Genomic DNA, 17414 nt, shown 5'->3' on the forward strand with positions numbered 1-17414 from the left:
AGCGATAACATTTCGCGGAACGGGAACAATGAGAAGTTTGTCGAACGAGAGTCCACTTCTGAGTCATGCCTCGATTTTACTAATCCAGCTGCCTGGCACTTGACTGACGTCGAACCATTATCTTATCTTCACGTGATTAAGAGCCAGAGTGCGGGGTTTTCCGTCTTGGCAAAGCTTAACATCAAATCCAAAATCGTTGCATGATTAAGTAATAAAGGAGATGTGTCAGCAGTATGGAAAGGCAATCTGGGGCCACAAGGGTTCCTGCGCGGCTTGGCGGTAACTCCAAGTATTCGAGACGCCGAGCTTCAAACCTCTCGATGGAAAGCGCCGTTTCTTAAACCTCGTACGAGCTCAGCTCCTCCCCGTTCCGAAGAATCACCCAATCTCGAGCTGTCGCGATGCCACTCGTCGACCCAGTCACAATATCGAGCCCGGGACGGCAAACCACGAAGAAGCCCGCGCCATCCGCGACTCCTCTGCGACCGGTTATTCTCTTCGGAAGCCCCATTGCGAGGACTACCGACGGTGTCCAGCTCCTCCTTGTCGCTGTCTTGTTGAGGCTCCAATTTAGCAAGCTCGTTGAGGAGCCGGTGCCGACTTTACAAAATGGCCTTCTAGTCTTTGGCGCGTTACAGGCTCTCTGGGCTGTCTTGTGTTGTCCTCCTGCTGGTCATCATCAGAAGAAGCGCGCGGCTAATCCCGTTACGGTATGCTCCCGCTGGACCTACAGAGCCCCGAGGAGGCCACACTTGGAAGCTAATGACTCGCCACCTGAGCTCTATAGACTGCGGCTTTGTCACTAGTATTGACAGCCCTCATCGTTCCTCTCCTACACATCATCTTCGTCCTCTTCGGCGCCCCATTCCTAACGCACCAGACCGAAACCTTACTCTGCTCCGCAACTCTCGCCATCCTCTCCGTGTTCCCCGTCTTCTATGCCCACGGCGTCGACGCCAACGCGTGGAAATCCATCTGCGGATTCAGCGCGCCGCTCGACGAGATCGTGGGCGGATTCTGGGGCGGCATTATCGGTGCTTGGCTGGGCGCCGTACCGATCCCTCTCGACTGGGACCGCGAGTGGCAGAAGTGGCCAGTGACTATTGTGTGTGGGCTTCTTGCTGGGTACGTTGTTGGTCGTCTTGTTGGCGGCTTCGCGACGCTTGAGGCGAAGAAGGGTGAGGGAAGCCGGGCCAAGAAGGAATGAAGAAAAGAAATAAATAATAGATAAAGGCGCAAACAGATGAACGAAAATAGAATCATTAATGCGACTTAAGGGGCAATCTGTGATAATCCCGTCTAATGACAATACGTAGCTGTTTACCCTTAGGCTCCATCTACGGAAGCACCCCATTGCCGCCATCCAGGGACTCAATTACCGGAGTCGTGTATTCTCCTAGCGCTCCTTAGCGATGGATCTGCAAGGTAGCCAGAGCTTAACAGCTATCTGACGTCAACCTCCCGATGGAGATAGAGGGGGAAAGACTGTAATTGGGTAGGGGAAAAAGAGAAATCGTAGTTCACCCCGAGCTTCGAACTGACAAGCTCCCCACGTTTCCTGCCTCACCTCTACTCCGTCCAAACATCTCCAACCTCTACACAGGTAAATATCACAACCTCAAAAGAGCGCACTCTCTTGCGGAAAAGGAGAGAAAAATGTCTAGATAATATAGATAAAATCTATCAAAAAAAGAAATCCCACTTCTCCCTCCCCAATTCCCAATTTCCCTTTCCCAATTTCCCCCACGCCTCATGGTTTGACCAGACCGGGTTCCACGCCGGCGCCTTGCGGAAGTAGATTGTAAGCAGTGCGTCACCGCTCGACCACTTGAGCTTCCATGAGGCGTTAAGAATCAGAGCTAAATTGCAATATATGACACATACACAAACCTGCCTTCAGACTCTTGAGGAAGGCACACCCGTCCTGACGAATTTCATACTCGGATTTGTATTTATTACCTCGACTAGATCGATCCCCAGAAGAGGCAGTATCTGGATGCCAACTTACAGCGCACCTCTTAAGAGACAATTTGAGTCTCAGATGCTTCTCAGTCAACATCTCTCAAAGTATTACTCAAAACCTACCTTTAGAGTCGTTCCAAAAATAGCTTCAACCTGGTAGCCACAGCCGTCACTTACGAAGATGTAGTACGGCTGCTCAGGCAGTGAGCCTCCAACGGCACTCACAGATAATGCGAAGGGTTTCTGTCTGTCCTAAGCATCTTTCCTGTCATCAAATGAATGGCGAAGTACGCAAGCCACAGATGATGGTTAACAAGTACGATGGAAGGAGCACCGCCACAGGTCCTTGCTTGGCAAGGGCTTGCCATCGCCGAGGCTTTCAGATCGTAGTCTCTGTGCCAATTGGTCTGTGTTGGTCTGCAATGACGTTTACACGTCATCACCAAGCCTTGGGCACGCTTAAAAGGCAATGTCGCCATGTTGTTAGGCCGGCGATGACGTAGGCCGTCCCGAAGATCGGAATTGAGCACAGCCAGCTCCAGGCGTCTTCGCAAGGCTTCGGGACGACGATAGGTGGTAGCAAAGGCAAAACTCGCAACCTGATCATAATCAGGAAGCGGATACGCACAAGGAAATGGAGGATGTTTCAGATCCGGTAAGATGGACGCTGGAATATGACGAAAGAGAGTTTCTATTTCTATCCAATTTTTTTCCTCAAGGAATAAGCTTAGTTTTAAATCGGGAATGTTATGCTTGTTTTCGCTGGGACCCGTCCTGTGGGTATTCCCACATCACAAAGCAGAGCCTCGCATCTTAAGAATCTGGGCTGAAAATCGCTCCAACCAGCCGAGAGATTATCGATGGCAGGGACGCCATTCCCCTCACCTGGAAGACAAGGATGGTCGTCCATGTGTATAGCCACATGTGGTCTGGCGTGGTCAATTCTTTGAGGGCTTCGTGGACTTGGAAGAGCCACTGATGACGCAGCAATTACCACAACAGAAACCCGAGGTACCTTGGCGAGAACTTGAAGGTCACAAGCCGGGAGGATGCATCGGGCGGCGACTGGCAATGTGAATCTGGCAAATCAATACAAGTCGTCTTGCTCCAATCATACAGTACTTTGCGGACGGGCAGCAAGAAACCATTCGATCTGGATTGGACATCTTCATGCAAGTGGTAGGGTAGAGTGGCGGGCTGTTGCTGCAGCCGTTGCCGTCGCCATTACCCATTGTCAGAGTCGGACATTGCCAGGCCATGCTCATTCATTGATGATTAGCGGTTGACGTACGAAGTACGAAGTATACACGCACAATATTAGTACTTTTGCGTACCCACCAGCGAAAATCCAGGCCGGGAAGTCGCCCACGGTGAAAGACGCATTCGATCAATGCCGCATCCACTTCTCGGAGCGCCGTTTCCAGTTATCCTTGGCCTCGCTAATCGCAGCAAATAGTGCATGTACATCCGGTACACCCACAAAAAGAAGCGTCCACCGATCATCACTCAGTGAGGTATAAGACAAACCAGCTCCCTCGCCAATCTCCTGTCCCCAACCTTCCCCATCGACAATTCACAAATCGTTCTGCCCCTTCCAGCATAACAAGCTCGAACCTTTCGACTTCACCACCCACACAACTCAACCAACGACACTATCCAACACTTTCGCCCATCATGCCTTTCACCGCAAGGTAAGCTTACTCTCCGAATGCAATTTCCGAACATTCCGCCGCTATATCTTCAGTCTCTGTTCGCGAGAGGAGCTCAACTCTGCTTCGATCCGCGGGAAGGGCGGTTACTGAGAGAGCACTCGGCAATGCGGGGGGTTGGGTATTGGCTGCAGAGCTTAATGCTTCCCCCCAACCGAGCGAACCCTTTGCTGCTAAGCCATCAAGTTCGAGTCTCGATCAGATCGAGGGATTTGCGCGCAGAATGCTACTACTTTTCGCATCTTGATACTGACGTCAACTTCCTCCTCCTAATAGTGATATTTGCAAAATCATTTTCGCTGTCATCCTCCCCCCTCTTGGTGTCTTCCTTGAGGTCGGTTGCACATCGGCTCTCTGCATTAACATCATCCTCACATGTCTCGGTATGTTTACAGTCTCCCGTCACCCCATGTCGCCCCCCGCCTCTCTTGCCATGATGCTACCCGTATCCAATCGTCAAAACCGCACGATGGCCCATGAATCAGAGCTAACAGCAGGTCTTTGCAATACGCGCTGCAGGTTACCTTCCCGGCATCATCCACGCTCTGTACATCATATTCAAATGGTAGTCAATAGCTGAGTTCGGCACTGGCAAGAACCCGACCTCTTGGCTCCGGAGACGCCGGCAGCGCACTTCGTCTTGGGACCTTGTTGCCCTAGTGCCCCGCCCAATCCAGTGCCGAGATTGAACTGCAGCTTTGCGAACGGGACATGATCACATACACTTATGGAGACGGGACGCGCAATCGAAAAATCCGCAGATGGACTCAGCAGATCCATCGTGATGGGGTTCTTTTTTTCTTGGCGATGTGGCTTGACTCGCAAGTTTCCTTGCCACTCTTTTCTCATGCAATTCCGGCCTTATGAATCGTTTTACTTGATGAATGTGTTTCTCGTCGTCTTTCCTTTAACCTTTCCATTTTGATCTTTCGTCTTCGAGATCCCCTGCAATTTTTTTACCCCATTCTATTTTTTTATGGCCTCTATCTAATGTATCTGGGGGACTGGTGTTTCTGGCATCATGCGCATGGCACTGTTTAGTTTATTCTCTCTCCCAAAGTCTGAGATCTTTGCGTCTTTGCAAGCTCCTTGAAGCCTCGGCGCAAAGAAGAAGGAAAAATAAATACACAAGAGACAAAACAAACTCCGCAAAAGTTCTTTCTACCCTAATTCCGATACCCACCACATTACCAGACCGGATTCCCTATGGGTTTCTATTTAGAAGAAATAAGAAATAAATGAGGAGGAATATTATGTCTCTCGTTCCGTTTCAATTGCGTTTCCAATTGTGTTTGCTCGCGAAGATAAGGTGAAGGCGAAGCCTCGAATGTGGTGATGGTCGGCAAAAAACATGGAAGGAAAGCTATGATGTCATCGTCTCGCCATGACTCTGTTGCAAAGCAGGAACCGCTCTCGGAGGACATTATTGCAGCTTCAAGCAACGAGAATGGCTATAGGTTTGAATTCTGTATAACAGCCGATAACTCCATACTGAACTAAAGAGGAGATATGAGAACAAGTAACACGAACAACTGATATTTTGGAAGAACCACACCGAGGCATAGAGCAGAAGAGGAGATATAAAGAGTAAGGTCTGCCATCCTACTTGGGAATTCTAGTAGCTTTATATGGAGAGCCTCAATGACTCTCATAGGAGCCGCGGTTTCAATAACGACTTCCGTCTGAAGCTGGTTCTGGCTAGCTCTCGCTGGTTGCCGCAATCGTTCGCTGTATATAATTTGTGTTAGAGGCAGCACTTGAAGGAAATCAACTATCGCGAAAAGGAGGCCGAGTGGGAAGTGACTCCGGTCTGTATCCAACTTCTTCTTCATCTATAGATACGCTAGAATATGCATGAATATATATACATTGGGGTTTCCTGAAATGCCTTGAACTATCCGGCCTAATGAGGAATTAGATGGGGCGGTCTCAAGAGATTATCATCGGGAAGGCGGATATATCGGAGTGGCGGTAGCTCCGGAGGCTTGTCACCTCTGTCTGAGTGGGTGGTATCTCGGCGTTCCGGAGCATGGGTGTTGTAGCGACAGACGAGCCGCCAGCCGGCTGATGAGAGGAGTATTTCCTACAGATTGCGATTTAAGACTGACGTTAGACGGTACCGAGATTAACGCCATAAACGCCGTGCCGTAGGAAACTTTTGGGTTCGGCAGATCGGGGGCTGTGCTGGCCAGGCTAGATTTGTTGGCGGTATGTTGCGGCGATGGGCGGGCTCCAGTACGGGTTTCAAGCCCTGCCGATTTTGAAGGACAGGATCTAAAGTAGTCCGTGTCAGAATGTACAGCGAGAAAGATGGGATGTGGTAACTGGTACGCAGGAACCGGGGAATAGATAGGGGGCAAGGACTCACATCGTTCTTGCCAACAGCGATCATGTCGTCTTCAGCTACCCGAATACCTCCCGCGCCTTCTATGTAAGCAATAGGAGCGTCGCCCATGACCTTCCTCGCCGCATCGCCCACCGTCGAGTTCTTCTTGACCAGAACACAGTCCCTGAATACCGCTTTCGAGTCCGACGCCCCAAACGTGGTGGTGTTCCTCACGGGGAAGACGGGGACAAGTCCCAGCACTTCCGCCGCTTTCGTCAGAACCTGGACGACGCCCGTCGATCCGAACCGATAGAGCACCATATCTTTCAGGTTTTCTATCCTGTTCCTGTTCTTGTCGTCAAGTTCCTTGAGTCCACCGCCTTCAGGGTCGCCCGCCTCTATTAAGTCCTCCCTCGTATCGACAAACTCGCCGCCTTCGGTGTATTTGATGTAGCCTTGCTTCGCCATCTTCCGTAAAAAGACCTCAGAGATGGCCGAGCAAAGGACAACATGTGGGTACATCTTGGCAATCTTCACGATATTCTTATCCGAGTCCGGGTGATCGATCTTATTCAGCGCCAGAACCGTGGGGAACTTTTCGTCCGTGAACGCGTTCACCACTAGATCGATCGTCTCCTCGCTCCAGTGCTCCAAGGGCTCTTTGATCCCCGTCTTGTCCAGGGCGCGATTCACTATCGTCGTGGTCGCGCCGTAGCCGGAGAATTGCGCCTGTAACGTCTCGGCCGCCGTCGCCTTGATGGCAACGTGTCTCCGTTTTATGGAGTTCCACTTGTCCATAAGATTGCCCTTGATCCAGGCTACTATCTCGCTCCGGAGCCATGCTATGTCGACGGAGGGATCGTATCCGCGGGTCTCCTTGCCCTCGGCGTCCACGGTGCCGGAAGCGTCGACGACGTGGATGAGCGCATCGGCGTGTCGTAGGTCGTCCAAAAACTTGTTGCCGAGACCGCGACCCTCGTGGGCTCCGGGTACAAGACCGGCGACGTCGAGAAGTTCGATGGGGACCGAGCGCCGGCCTTCGACGCAGGCACCATAGTTGGGCTTACACTTGTCCTCGAGCCCGTACCGCGCACATGCGCAAGGGATCTGTAGGTAACCGATGGCCCTCTGAGGATCAATTGTCGTGAAGCTATAAATCAAGTCAGCAACAAGGCGCAGAAATGTAAGCCCGGTCGGCAGCGTATGCCCTCTTCCCGTTCATCCCGAATATGAAAGTGAAGCCGATGCCCAGGAACCAGGGGGTGACATACGGAAAGTTGCCTGCATTGAAAGGGGCCACGAATTAGCTCTCTCAGCTCCGAAGGCGCGTATACAAAATAGCCAATTGAGGTCTCTACTAACCAACCTTGGAGGAAGCATCGGTAAGCGAGTTGAGCGTTGTACTCTTCCCGGCCGACGGCTTGCCCACCAGGCCGATGAGCGGGTCGCGGCCCATATCTACGAAGGGGCCACACACGCCTCGGGTTTCAGTCGTAACGTAATCGCAAGCGGTGACAACAGGTCGCCTCCGCCCTGATCGCCTTCGGTGGGTTTGGAGGAGGAGGATAGAAACTAGACTTTAGTTTGAAATTGCGCATACGAGGTGTCATGGTGATGATGGTTTGCGCCCTTCAAGGATCGAGGCGGGGCAATAATTTTTTTTGGCGGGGTAACTTTTTCGTAGTGTTGTTGCGATTGCGGCAAGCCTGTTGTAGCCACAGTCGGTCGCGCCTGCACTTCTAATTTGAATGAAGGTTCATCGGTTGGCAGATGTTTCTATGTAGCATCAAATTCCCTTTCAATTCATGCACTTCATCTCAACTTGAAGTCTTGACTCAGAGACCCGATCTCCTTTAACCGTCCACGTATTCTCTTGCATTAACTGATGTGGCCAACGCGCCGATAATGGGAGACTTATAAATTGCTAGCCACAGGGTCAATCTCAAGTGCCGCCCCCGACACGTCCTACTCACAATTCAAGAAAACGCCATCGTACGAACCAAGAATGTCCACAGCAAAGCTCTCTATCACGTCTCTCCCCGTATGGGCTACGTTTAACAACGTCAAATTCAATGACGTTAGGGTCGGCGCGATTGACGGCAAGGGCCAAGGCCTTATTGCGGAGGCGGATATTTCATCTCTTGAGGAGGAGGCTTCAGAACCACGAGTGCTTGTTAAGGTGCCGCATGCGGTAACCCTCTGCGAGGACGTCATTGTAGCATATTCGAAAACAGATAAACGGTTCTACGAGTTGCTTGAATTATTGGGCCCGCAGGTAAATGCAGCAGCCTTGATCTTCAATTGACGAGAACTCTTAACTAACCCTGCACTACTTGCGTGATGGGATATTTAGTCGACGAGAATCAAGGCTTTGATATTCCTCCTGGCACAGAAAGTCCATTCTGAGCTAAGAATATTCGACAGTGGCGTATCAACACCGTGGACGGAATATGTGAAGTATCTTCCGGACGATGTGTTTGTTCCGACGATGTGGCATGATCATGAGCGCGCCCTCTTACGAGGGACTTCACTCGAGGTGAGTTGTTGGTGGAGCCTAACCTACCTCGGCTGAGATCCTCTCCTGTTGATCTTTTCCGCATTATGGAAGCTAGTGTGGCCATCTTCAATCCTTCCAGTTTTATATTCCCTGGGAACTGTGGATAGGAAGAATTTATTATGGTAATTAACATCACATATAGTCCGCTGTAGAAGCAAAATTTACGGAGCTCACTCGCGAGTTCGACACATTCCAAGAGAAATCGGGTGAACTTCCAGAATGGGCCGACCTCTGGGCAAGGCGAACCTTGACCTTGCGCGACTGGTTCCTAGCGGACGCGTGGTATAGATCCCGTTGCCTCGAGCTGCCGAGGTCGGGCGACGCGATGGTTCCCATCATAGACATGGCGAATCACTCGCCGCGGCCCACGGCAATCTACGAAGAGAGCGTCAACTATGAGGTCACGCTTCAGTTGCGTCAGGGCGTAGCACTGGCTGCTGGAGAGGAAGTAACGATCACGTACGGCGAGGGGAAATCCGCCGCGGAGATCCTCTTCAGTTACGGCTTCATCGACGTCGAAGGGGCGAAAAGACAGCTCGTGCTTCCTCTGACGCCCTTCGAAGATGACCCACTTACCAAGGCGAAGCTACATAGCTTCAAAAAGGCACCGATGGTGGACATCTCACTAGAAGACGGTAAGATATCATGGAAGAGCCCGTTTGCCTACTACATGTGCCTCAACGAGGAGGACGGGCTCGAGTTCCGCGTGCTGCAAGACCTGGAGGGAGGTCAGCAGCTCAAGGTATTCTGGCAAGAAGACGACGTCACGGATCGAGTAGATACTTTTGACGTACTCATTGACGGCCACCCACTGAGCCAGATCTTCAGGCTCAGGGTGGTAACGGTCATCGAGGAGCTCGTGGGATCCCATATGGGCCGCATGGAGTCCGTGACGTCCCCCGAGGAACAGGAACTGTTGCGCAGTATCCATGGCGAACCAAGGAGTGATTGTCTGACAATGGCTAAAACTCTCCGGGATATTGAATTCGGAATCCTCGAGGCCGCGCTACAGTCTCTTCAGGAACAGGTAAGCGGAATCCTACTCCCTCTCGTTTTGCAAACACAGCCCAGACTTCCCGCCCACCCCCCTAGCGAACTGTTTCATAAAAGTGGTCGCCGAGCACGCCAGGACCGGGGATTCGACGTGAAGCGTCTAATAATACCCCATTTACACTAATTCCGTGGGGCATTCATGCCTGGCCCCCAGATACAAGACTTGCGGGGGCCCCATGGCGTCTTGGACTGTGGCGATGGAAGCTGACCAGTTATGCAGAAAGCAGTACTCATTGCAGACGACAGCGTAGCAGCATACCTCGGGTCGATAGAAGATAACCAAAACGACCAGGTGCCCCCGGCGACATCCAATGAAGAGGTGGATTTCAGTTGAGACGGCGCAGGGTAGTAACAGTAACAGCCAAAGGGGGAGTGCATGTATTATTATCATGCTTCGAATCCCTCGCTCGCCGACTTTGTTATTTAACTCGTCAGCGTTGTTCTCACCCAACAGCGCCTCATCGGCGAACCCATGGACCCCTTTAGGGGGGCAGTCTAGACTACAATAGCGTGCGGGAGCTAATTCCCATTAATAGAGAAGGGTGGATATCCTCTCAACTTCCAAGATAACCTCTAATATCAAGTCTCTTGGTAATAACAAGGTTGTTTACGAAGTGCTAGGTGTGAAGGGATGTGGCAATGGTAGGCCCTAGTGGGGCGTGGAAAGTTGCGTGAAGGCAGGGATGCAGTGTCGCACACGCTAGAAACTGCGAAGCCGGCAATGGCGGGCAACATCAGATGCAGAGTTTTCTTTCTTTCTTTCTCTCTCTTTCTTTTTCTTCTCACTTTCTCAGCCAAGGCAGTCGTGCGAAGTAGTGTGATAGATGTGCAGCATTGTGCTGTGCTGTGTACACCCTATCTTACAATCCTGGAGAAATCTGAGTGCGCGACGCCAAGTACATCGCACCTTGTCCCTGGCATTGGGTAGTATTGATGGGCGGTCTAGTCTTGGCCCACGAGGCTCCATTTTAACTCCGAGACGGAAAGCGAGGTCTCACAGGCCCTCACCCTCTTCCTTTATAAAGGCTCGGAACAGACGGACGGGGAGGGTGAACTAAGGATGCGAGGAAAAACGAATGTGGTGAAGGCTTAATAGAAGGATGTTGCTTTGAAATTTCCAGAGTATGTGACTATGAACCATATTGTTGGAACTCGGTAGATTTATCAGACGTTGTCGAGCCTTGGCTGCAACCTCCGCAGCGCGAAGGAAGGATCTCGTTCTACGAGGTATTGGTGATGGATCGTTGGGGAACTTTCTCAGAGTACCTGGGGTAAGCCTGGCTTCGGATGATGAGAACTCGACACTCGACTCCACAATTTGCTCAAAGTACTTCGTACCCGTGTACACGAATACATCAGGGCAAAAAGAGTGCGGGATCGGAAGTCCAGTTTTCCACAGGTACCAAGTCGTCATGTAGCGTAAACCCCAATGTCGCAGGATACTTCGTTACTAGAGCCCTATATAGTCTACACTACACTAGTACAGTTGTCGAAGTAATTGATAGTAGATAGTTTAGATAAGCCCTATAAGCGTTGAGTCGATCAATCAATGTGTTGTTTCCTTCACTAAAAGCTACGAGAACATTAAATTTTGCCCATGTCGAGACCGCTCCAACAGGGTATAAAGTACAAACAACAGTTGTACAATTCCCCATGCATGGACACACTAGCACCGTACAATCTCGTAGCATCTAGACTCGAATCTTACGTTATTATTTTTTTCTCCTCTTTTTCCCCATACATACCCCAACTATACCCCAGGTCAGACAAACAGGTTGGCTGTGGGGCTAACGAAACAGGTGTGGAACTTTCCCTTATCATTTATCATTCCCCCAGAATACGCTAGGAAGCGCTTCGCCAATAATCGAAGGAATAAATGGGTTGAACTGGAGTACGAAGTACGACATCAATTGAATGGTTATGGGGAAACGAAGGTTTATGCCTGGCTCCTTCTCTAGTCTCTTGCGGGCGCAGTGTGTTTCCCCCTCCTTCCCCTCACTCTCTGCCCATTTCTTAGAAAGAAGAATGGTATTATTATTTCCGATCTTATTCTTCGAGGTTAGTACGTTTTCTTTCGTCAACCCATGGCCAGGGCAGGGTGGCCAGGTTGTTCATGTTCCTATTTCCCCAAATATTTCCCCATCATCTCGAGGGCAAGGCGACAGGGCAGGGAGGGTGTGATATTAGGCTTTCGGAAACCCCGCCTCACCGGGAAAAGGCTAGTACGAAAGGAAGAAGCGGAAGATTGGCTTCATTATATTAAGACCATGTCCAGTCCGGGGTTCAGACGGGGTAAGGTAGAGACGATGGGGTCTGGCCTCTTCTCCACGAAGTCAAGGAGATGACGATGATGCCCTAGCGGAAATTTCCCCAAGGAGTCACGCATGCCACATGGGCTTATGTGTGAGTAGGATAGCGTGGAACAGGTCAGGGCTGGTATTATTAGACTCGGGACAGTTACGAGGGATGTTCTTCTTTGTTGTCGTATTGTACCACAAAAAGGGTAATTCCTTTCTTCCGGACAGAAGGAAGAAACGTTGGAGTGTCGAAGAGGAGGGTCGCCAAAGGAGAAGATTGGTCCAGGACGGCCTGGACGTGCGTTTCTTCGCACGTGGCATAGATGCATGAGAAGATGGAAGGATTTCGATGTTCCCTTTCCATTCCAAAATGTCTGTGGGCGGCAATGAGAAGGAGGGCAGGGAGGGGGAAGGGATATAACACAGAGGTACTTCGTACTTCGGTTTACACTTTCGCAAGGTTCAGAGTCAAAGGGATCCTGGCCAATAGTACAGAGGATGCTAGTAGAAACAGGGCAGCATCCGAAATGCGGATGCGGGTTATCCATGTCCAACTGTAAGGAAAGGACGGGGTACACATCCCCATTGGTGTCGAACTACCTCGTACCCTTGAGGCTTCAGCCCAGGGTCGCCCATGTGGCCCATCGGGGGGTCCATGAGTGCAGCTTAACCTCCTACGGAGTAGTCTAATATCATCAGAAACCTATCATAATACTCGAATGGCCATCCTCTGTTTCGGGTCTAAGTGTCGTTTGATCTGGCATCAATGGTTTGAGAACTGGCTCTTGATCGGAAGAGGGGAGGGGGCGGGGAGAACGCAGGAGGCAGGAGGCAGCTACTCTGCCTCGTGGCAGATTACACTAGTTTGAAGCTAATGTTACGCTTTTTTGTCTTTTATTCCGTTTTGCTTCCGCTCCCCATGATGTTGGGGTCGAGCACTGCTTCGTACTTCCCACATTTGATCCAGTCCTTCAATCTCCTGATGCATGGAAGGATGCTAGAAGGGCGGAAGGCCCTTTCTATTACGTATAAGCATGCTTGGTGCACATGAACTGTAATCTACTAGCTTTGAAATTTGCTTTCCCGGAAACCCACCTGTGTCGTTGGTCTGAGCTGTGTATGGTGAGGGTGAGGGTGAGGGCGAGTCTGATAAGGATGGTATGTGCTTGAGGAATCATAGATCATGATCGACGTTCCGGAATGACCAACGAGGATCCTGAGATAGGAATCCTCCCTCGACACGCGAGAGTATGAGTACGTTCCCTCTTCTCATCACCTCGCCTCGCCTCGAGAACCCGGGTTCATGATGGCAAGTGACGTTCTTGGCAAAGGGAACGGCATGAATATGGTTAGGAAGTCGCGCTTCATGTCCCATCCCTTCAACGACATGCTCACCGGAACTACCCTCCATGGGCTCAGAAAGCCCACGCGATCCAGGGACCAGGTTTCGAGGCCACGCGATATCCCCTCCCTCGCTGACATTACCACAATCAATCTCCACGATCCCCCCGCCAAGAGATCCGGAAAATTACCCGCTGCGCAAAAGCAATAAATGGCATTGTTTGATAGCAACGAGATCTGCATCATCGAGCCATTGCCACGCGCCTCTGGTAGCACTACTGCTGCTACTGCTACGAGGACATCCTTAAAAGAAACATTTGTAGTCACGTACTTCGTACATATTTCCAGAAGAAGGGGGGGGGTGTGTAGCGAGGAAATGCGCAGTCCGCCCAAGGGAAGTGGGAATGGCCAGATTATTTCCAATGACCGCTTGTCCCAGTATTGATCAATGCTCACCCCGTATTCGACTCGACGCATTCTCACTTTCTGCTTTTTGGGCAGAATCCATTGTTAGCGCGTGCAACGAAGCGTTCATGTTGCATGTTAGCTATATAAAAGGGGATGGTGGTTGTTTCCAGTCCACCACGATTGTGACCATTGTATCGTTGTGACTGAGAAGCTCGCATTTCCGGCCTATGCCGAGGTAGTGCAGAGCAAATCTCGCGTGGCTGAAAGAAGGAAGAAAAAAAGTTCAATGTCATGATACTAAAGAGGACAGAGTTTCGAAGGCGTGCGCAGCTCGAATAGAAAATGCTGGAATTTCCGTCATGGAGGGGTCGTCCGGGAAAGAACCGGGAGCGCACGGAAGACTCGCAGGTGAAGGCGCATTGTTTGATGGACTGTGAGGGAGGGCAGGGGAGGGAAGAAGAGGGTTCGGATAGAGAAAAATAAGAACAAGGGACTCTCACACGTGGCAGACCTTGGGGGATTTCCCACTGCCGTCCGTTCCTTTGCGGTTCTTGGTGCCAGCCCATGTGTTCGGCGATCTAATTAAGGGATTTGACAGTCCCTGTGAAAGAAGTGCCGCACTACTTCGTACCGCGAAAACGAGTCTCCCCCTTTTTTTTCGTTAGTTTAGTTTTCGTCGCATTGATGAGAATCCATCAACGCATCAACGAAGAATAATGTCTCATAATTGGCAGACACGAAAAAGACTTGAAGAAGGTATTGAATCGATTGGCCTGCAACATCGACCGAGAGGAGCGTGATCGAGGTGACTTCCACTACCGAGAACACACTGAAACTGCAGCCAACTGAAGCAGAATTATGGGCTCGTCTGTGTGTACGAAGGACGAAGTTTTTTATTATCATCATAACATGGAGATCGACAAAGTACTCTATCCCGTCAACTGAACCTGGCAAGATGAGGGTGTAGGGCTGTAACTGGATCCTGAGAATCCCCATAAAAAGGACCTGCAGCAAAACGTTTCTGGAGGCCTTTGGTCATACGAGCTACACCGGCGCACTCCAACTTGGGTTTTGTGGGGACGAGATGGAAATCTGTTGAAATGGGCCCATCAAGCGCTCGTGATGTAGGACAGACTGCACACTTGGATCCCTCTGGTCTGGCTCCTCGGTAGGCAAGCGTCATATGAGAAGGTGTGGTTGGAATCCCGTCTCTGGGGAATGGGGAACTGTATGTGTAGACTGTAGCCATGTAGTTGTACAGCCTGGCTGTGGTGGACGAAGTAGAATGCTACACTACATACGAAGTACACGACAGTTGAGGTCAACAGTGGCTAACCGGGACCTGCACAGACGCATCAGGGTTTATGCCCATGGGGAAACCCAAATTAGGCTTGGTTGGGGTAAGGAGGAGGCTACGGGTGGGATTGGGGAATTCGATCAGGCCACTTTTATCAACTTGGAGGGTTCGGAGCAGGACCGGGGTGAGGTGTCATTAACCAATCCACGCTACCAACTTGTTCTAAGTTGTGAGCAAGAATATAAGGGCATTTCGAGGCAGGGTATATCGTTCGAAAGTCACGGCGAGGTGTCCTGGAAACGCGATAGCGCCCGGGACAGCCGTAGTGTATGCGAGTGTCACTAGGCCACTAGCAGGACAAGTCCCGGGGTTCTCGTCCCTTTTCATGGTTTTTGATGTCCACTCGGCATCTTGCCAAGTAAATGCTAGGCAGGGTGTGTATTTCAACTTCTAGCCCAACTTGCCCTGCGAGTTGATTAGTTTAGCTAGCCCTGTGATGGCCTGATGTGAAGTGGTCTGGATGATTCTGATCCTCGATGCTGGCCTAAGGAGCGCGTGCTTGTAAATGAGCTTTTCTGGTCTTCACCTCGTCAACTTATTGAAAGTTAAATGAGGAAGAAAGGGAAAAAAAAAATCTGGCGCTCTCTCTTTCTCCATCTCTGTCACACTCTCTTCTAGCGTTGGCACCGGGGACGCTAAAATGACGGATTGAGTCTGACTAAATGTCAGTTGCGCAGGGAAGACAGATGATGACGGATGATTTTATCGGCCGTGTCCGCCTCCTTCCGATGATGCCTTCGGCAGTGTTGAACACGATGGGCGAACACGATAGGTGAACAGGATTTTTGACCTTGGTGATGATCTTCATCATGATGGTGTAAGTTGAAAACCGGGAAATCACAGAGAGGCGGAACCGCAACCACAGTGGAGACCCTTCAACCTACTCTCTATACAGGTGTACACTAGACTACTTCGTACTGGGAAAGTCAAAGAGAGGATCGATTAGGACCCGCCTGGCAGGCGCAGCTCAATTTAGCTGAGCAATGCGACTTCAATACTAATCTTGTGCTTACTTCGTACGAAGTTCGCCTGATATCTGGAGTGCCTTTCGGTGCTGCTAAACTCGAGGACTGCACGCCATAGTCTTCAGGTATTGGTACACAACTGGACTTGTATTGATACCGTATTTCCCCGGATTTCGGCCGTCATGAGGCAGATCGCATCTCGATGCTGATGCTGGCAGTGTACACTATACAACTGTACACTCCAGGCATTCAACACTTTAAACAGACACCAAAAATGCCGCGTCCCGTCGACGAGTCTGGTCGTCTGCCAACCCCATGGGACGGGACGCATTTGGACTGGAGAATCCTTGCGGTGTCTCTGAACCTGACAATCCAATCAATACAATTTGACCGAATCCCTGACTCAAGCGAGTCAGGGCACACGAGCGAGTCTTTGTGTGGCAAAAAGAAGCGAGGAGGGGAGTTGATCTGTTGGGGTGTGTGGTGTGTGCCTCTTGTTGATGCTGAGCCTGAAAATTCCTTCCAGAAGGTCGGTCCCCTCTGGAGATTAAAATGGTGGACTCAGGGCCGATTGCGGTGTGTGTGTTAGGGCTGTCGTGGTCATTCGAAGTATCCTTCAGCGATGTCATGACTCTACTAGTCCTGTTCAAGCAAGTCTAGCGTTACTTCGTTCTCTCAACACCGAGGATCTCGACTCCTTAGCGCAAACAGAGCGGAGTAACTGTGGGGGAAAGAGGGTTGATGGAGACGAGGGCACCAGTCTGCTTCCAACATCACGATATTACCTTACAGCGACTCCACTGAGCTTGCCGGAACAGGTCAAGGACAGGGTGTGAGAAAAGTACTTGTAGGTTGTATTAAACCCAGCTGGGTTCATGCAACATTGACAAGTAATATGGTTCAGTGCGATTGATGAAATCAGATTTAGCGGAGGCCCTACTGGCGCATTTTTCACTATGGCCCCCTGTTCAGGTTGGTGGCTAGAACCATTAACACCCCATACTCCATCGTGTGCCTCGCTGCTGTACATTTGTGGAGCGATCTTGTCCCCTCGCCTTCGCGAATTGCAACAACTCAATCGACCAGATACAGTGCCTGCCCCTGCCGGTCTGGTGCATATCGGAGGGTGTGCTCAGGATGGAAGTAGTATTGATGGAAGGTGAAGGATGATATCCAAGTGCCCAGTGCCCAGTGCCTTCCTCATCTGAAGTATCTGTACATTTCCCTGAGATGACTTTCCCCGCTGCTGACCCTGGTGGCACTGGGGGCGAGTAGTGTACTTGAGTACAAGACTCACGCAGGTATCCACGTACACTACGCCTACCTCTCAGTACACGCCCCCTCTCTTCCTCCATACTCCCATGCCTCCTTCCCCCCCAGTCCCAGTCCTGAGTACTTCCAATCCAACTCAACCCGGCATCTCATAATAAAACCACTTT

The 17414-nt window shown here is 50.8% G+C and overlaps 4 protein-coding genes across 4 annotated transcripts; 3 read left to right on the plus strand and 1 right to left on the minus strand.

Annotated features, from left to right (window-relative positions):
* Nucleotides 1-401: 401 nt before the first annotated feature.
* SAPIO_CDS10840 (Glycosylphosphatidylinositol anchor biosynthesis protein 11) lies at nt 402-1207 on the plus strand (the record flags this gene model as incomplete). The annotated part of the gene is made up of 2 exons (XM_016784378.1): nt 402-710; nt 788-1207. 2 exons carry the CDS (start codon nt 402-404, stop codon nt 1205-1207), a joined length of 729 nt encoding a protein of 242 aa, XP_016638599.1.
* Nucleotides 1208-5915: 4708 nt separating this feature from the next.
* SAPIO_CDS10841 (uncharacterized protein) lies at nt 5916-7607 on the minus strand (the record flags this gene model as incomplete). The annotated part of the gene is made up of 5 exons (XM_016784379.1): nt 5916-5945; nt 6040-7147; nt 7269-7278; nt 7360-7455; nt 7517-7607. The coding sequence occupies 5 exons, from the start codon at nt 7605-7607 to the stop codon at nt 5916-5918; spliced, it is 1335 nt and encodes a 444-aa protein (XP_016638600.1).
* Nucleotides 7608-8002: 395 nt separating this feature from the next.
* Nucleotides 8003-9941, plus strand: SAPIO_CDS10842 (uncharacterized protein; the record flags this gene model as incomplete). Its single annotated transcript, XM_016784380.1, has 4 exons — nt 8003-8272; nt 8351-8533; nt 8697-9581; nt 9828-9941. 4 exons carry the CDS (start codon nt 8003-8005, stop codon nt 9939-9941), a joined length of 1452 nt encoding a protein of 483 aa, XP_016638601.1.
* A 3118-nt stretch (nt 9942-13059) lies between these two features.
* Nucleotides 13060-13456, plus strand: SAPIO_CDS10843 (uncharacterized protein; the record flags this gene model as incomplete). Its single annotated transcript, XM_016784381.1, has 2 exons — nt 13060-13062; nt 13130-13456. The coding sequence occupies 2 exons, from the start codon at nt 13060-13062 to the stop codon at nt 13454-13456; spliced, it is 330 nt and encodes a 109-aa protein (XP_016638602.1).
* Nucleotides 13457-17414: the final 3958 nt, after the last annotated feature.

The sequence above is a fragment of the Scedosporium apiospermum genome (assembly GCF_000732125.1).
Source record: "Scedosporium apiospermum strain IHEM 14462 chromosome Unknown SEQ_SAPIO_0176, whole genome shotgun sequence".
Lineage (NCBI taxonomy): Eukaryota > Fungi > Ascomycota > Sordariomycetes > Microascales > Microascaceae > Scedosporium > Scedosporium apiospermum.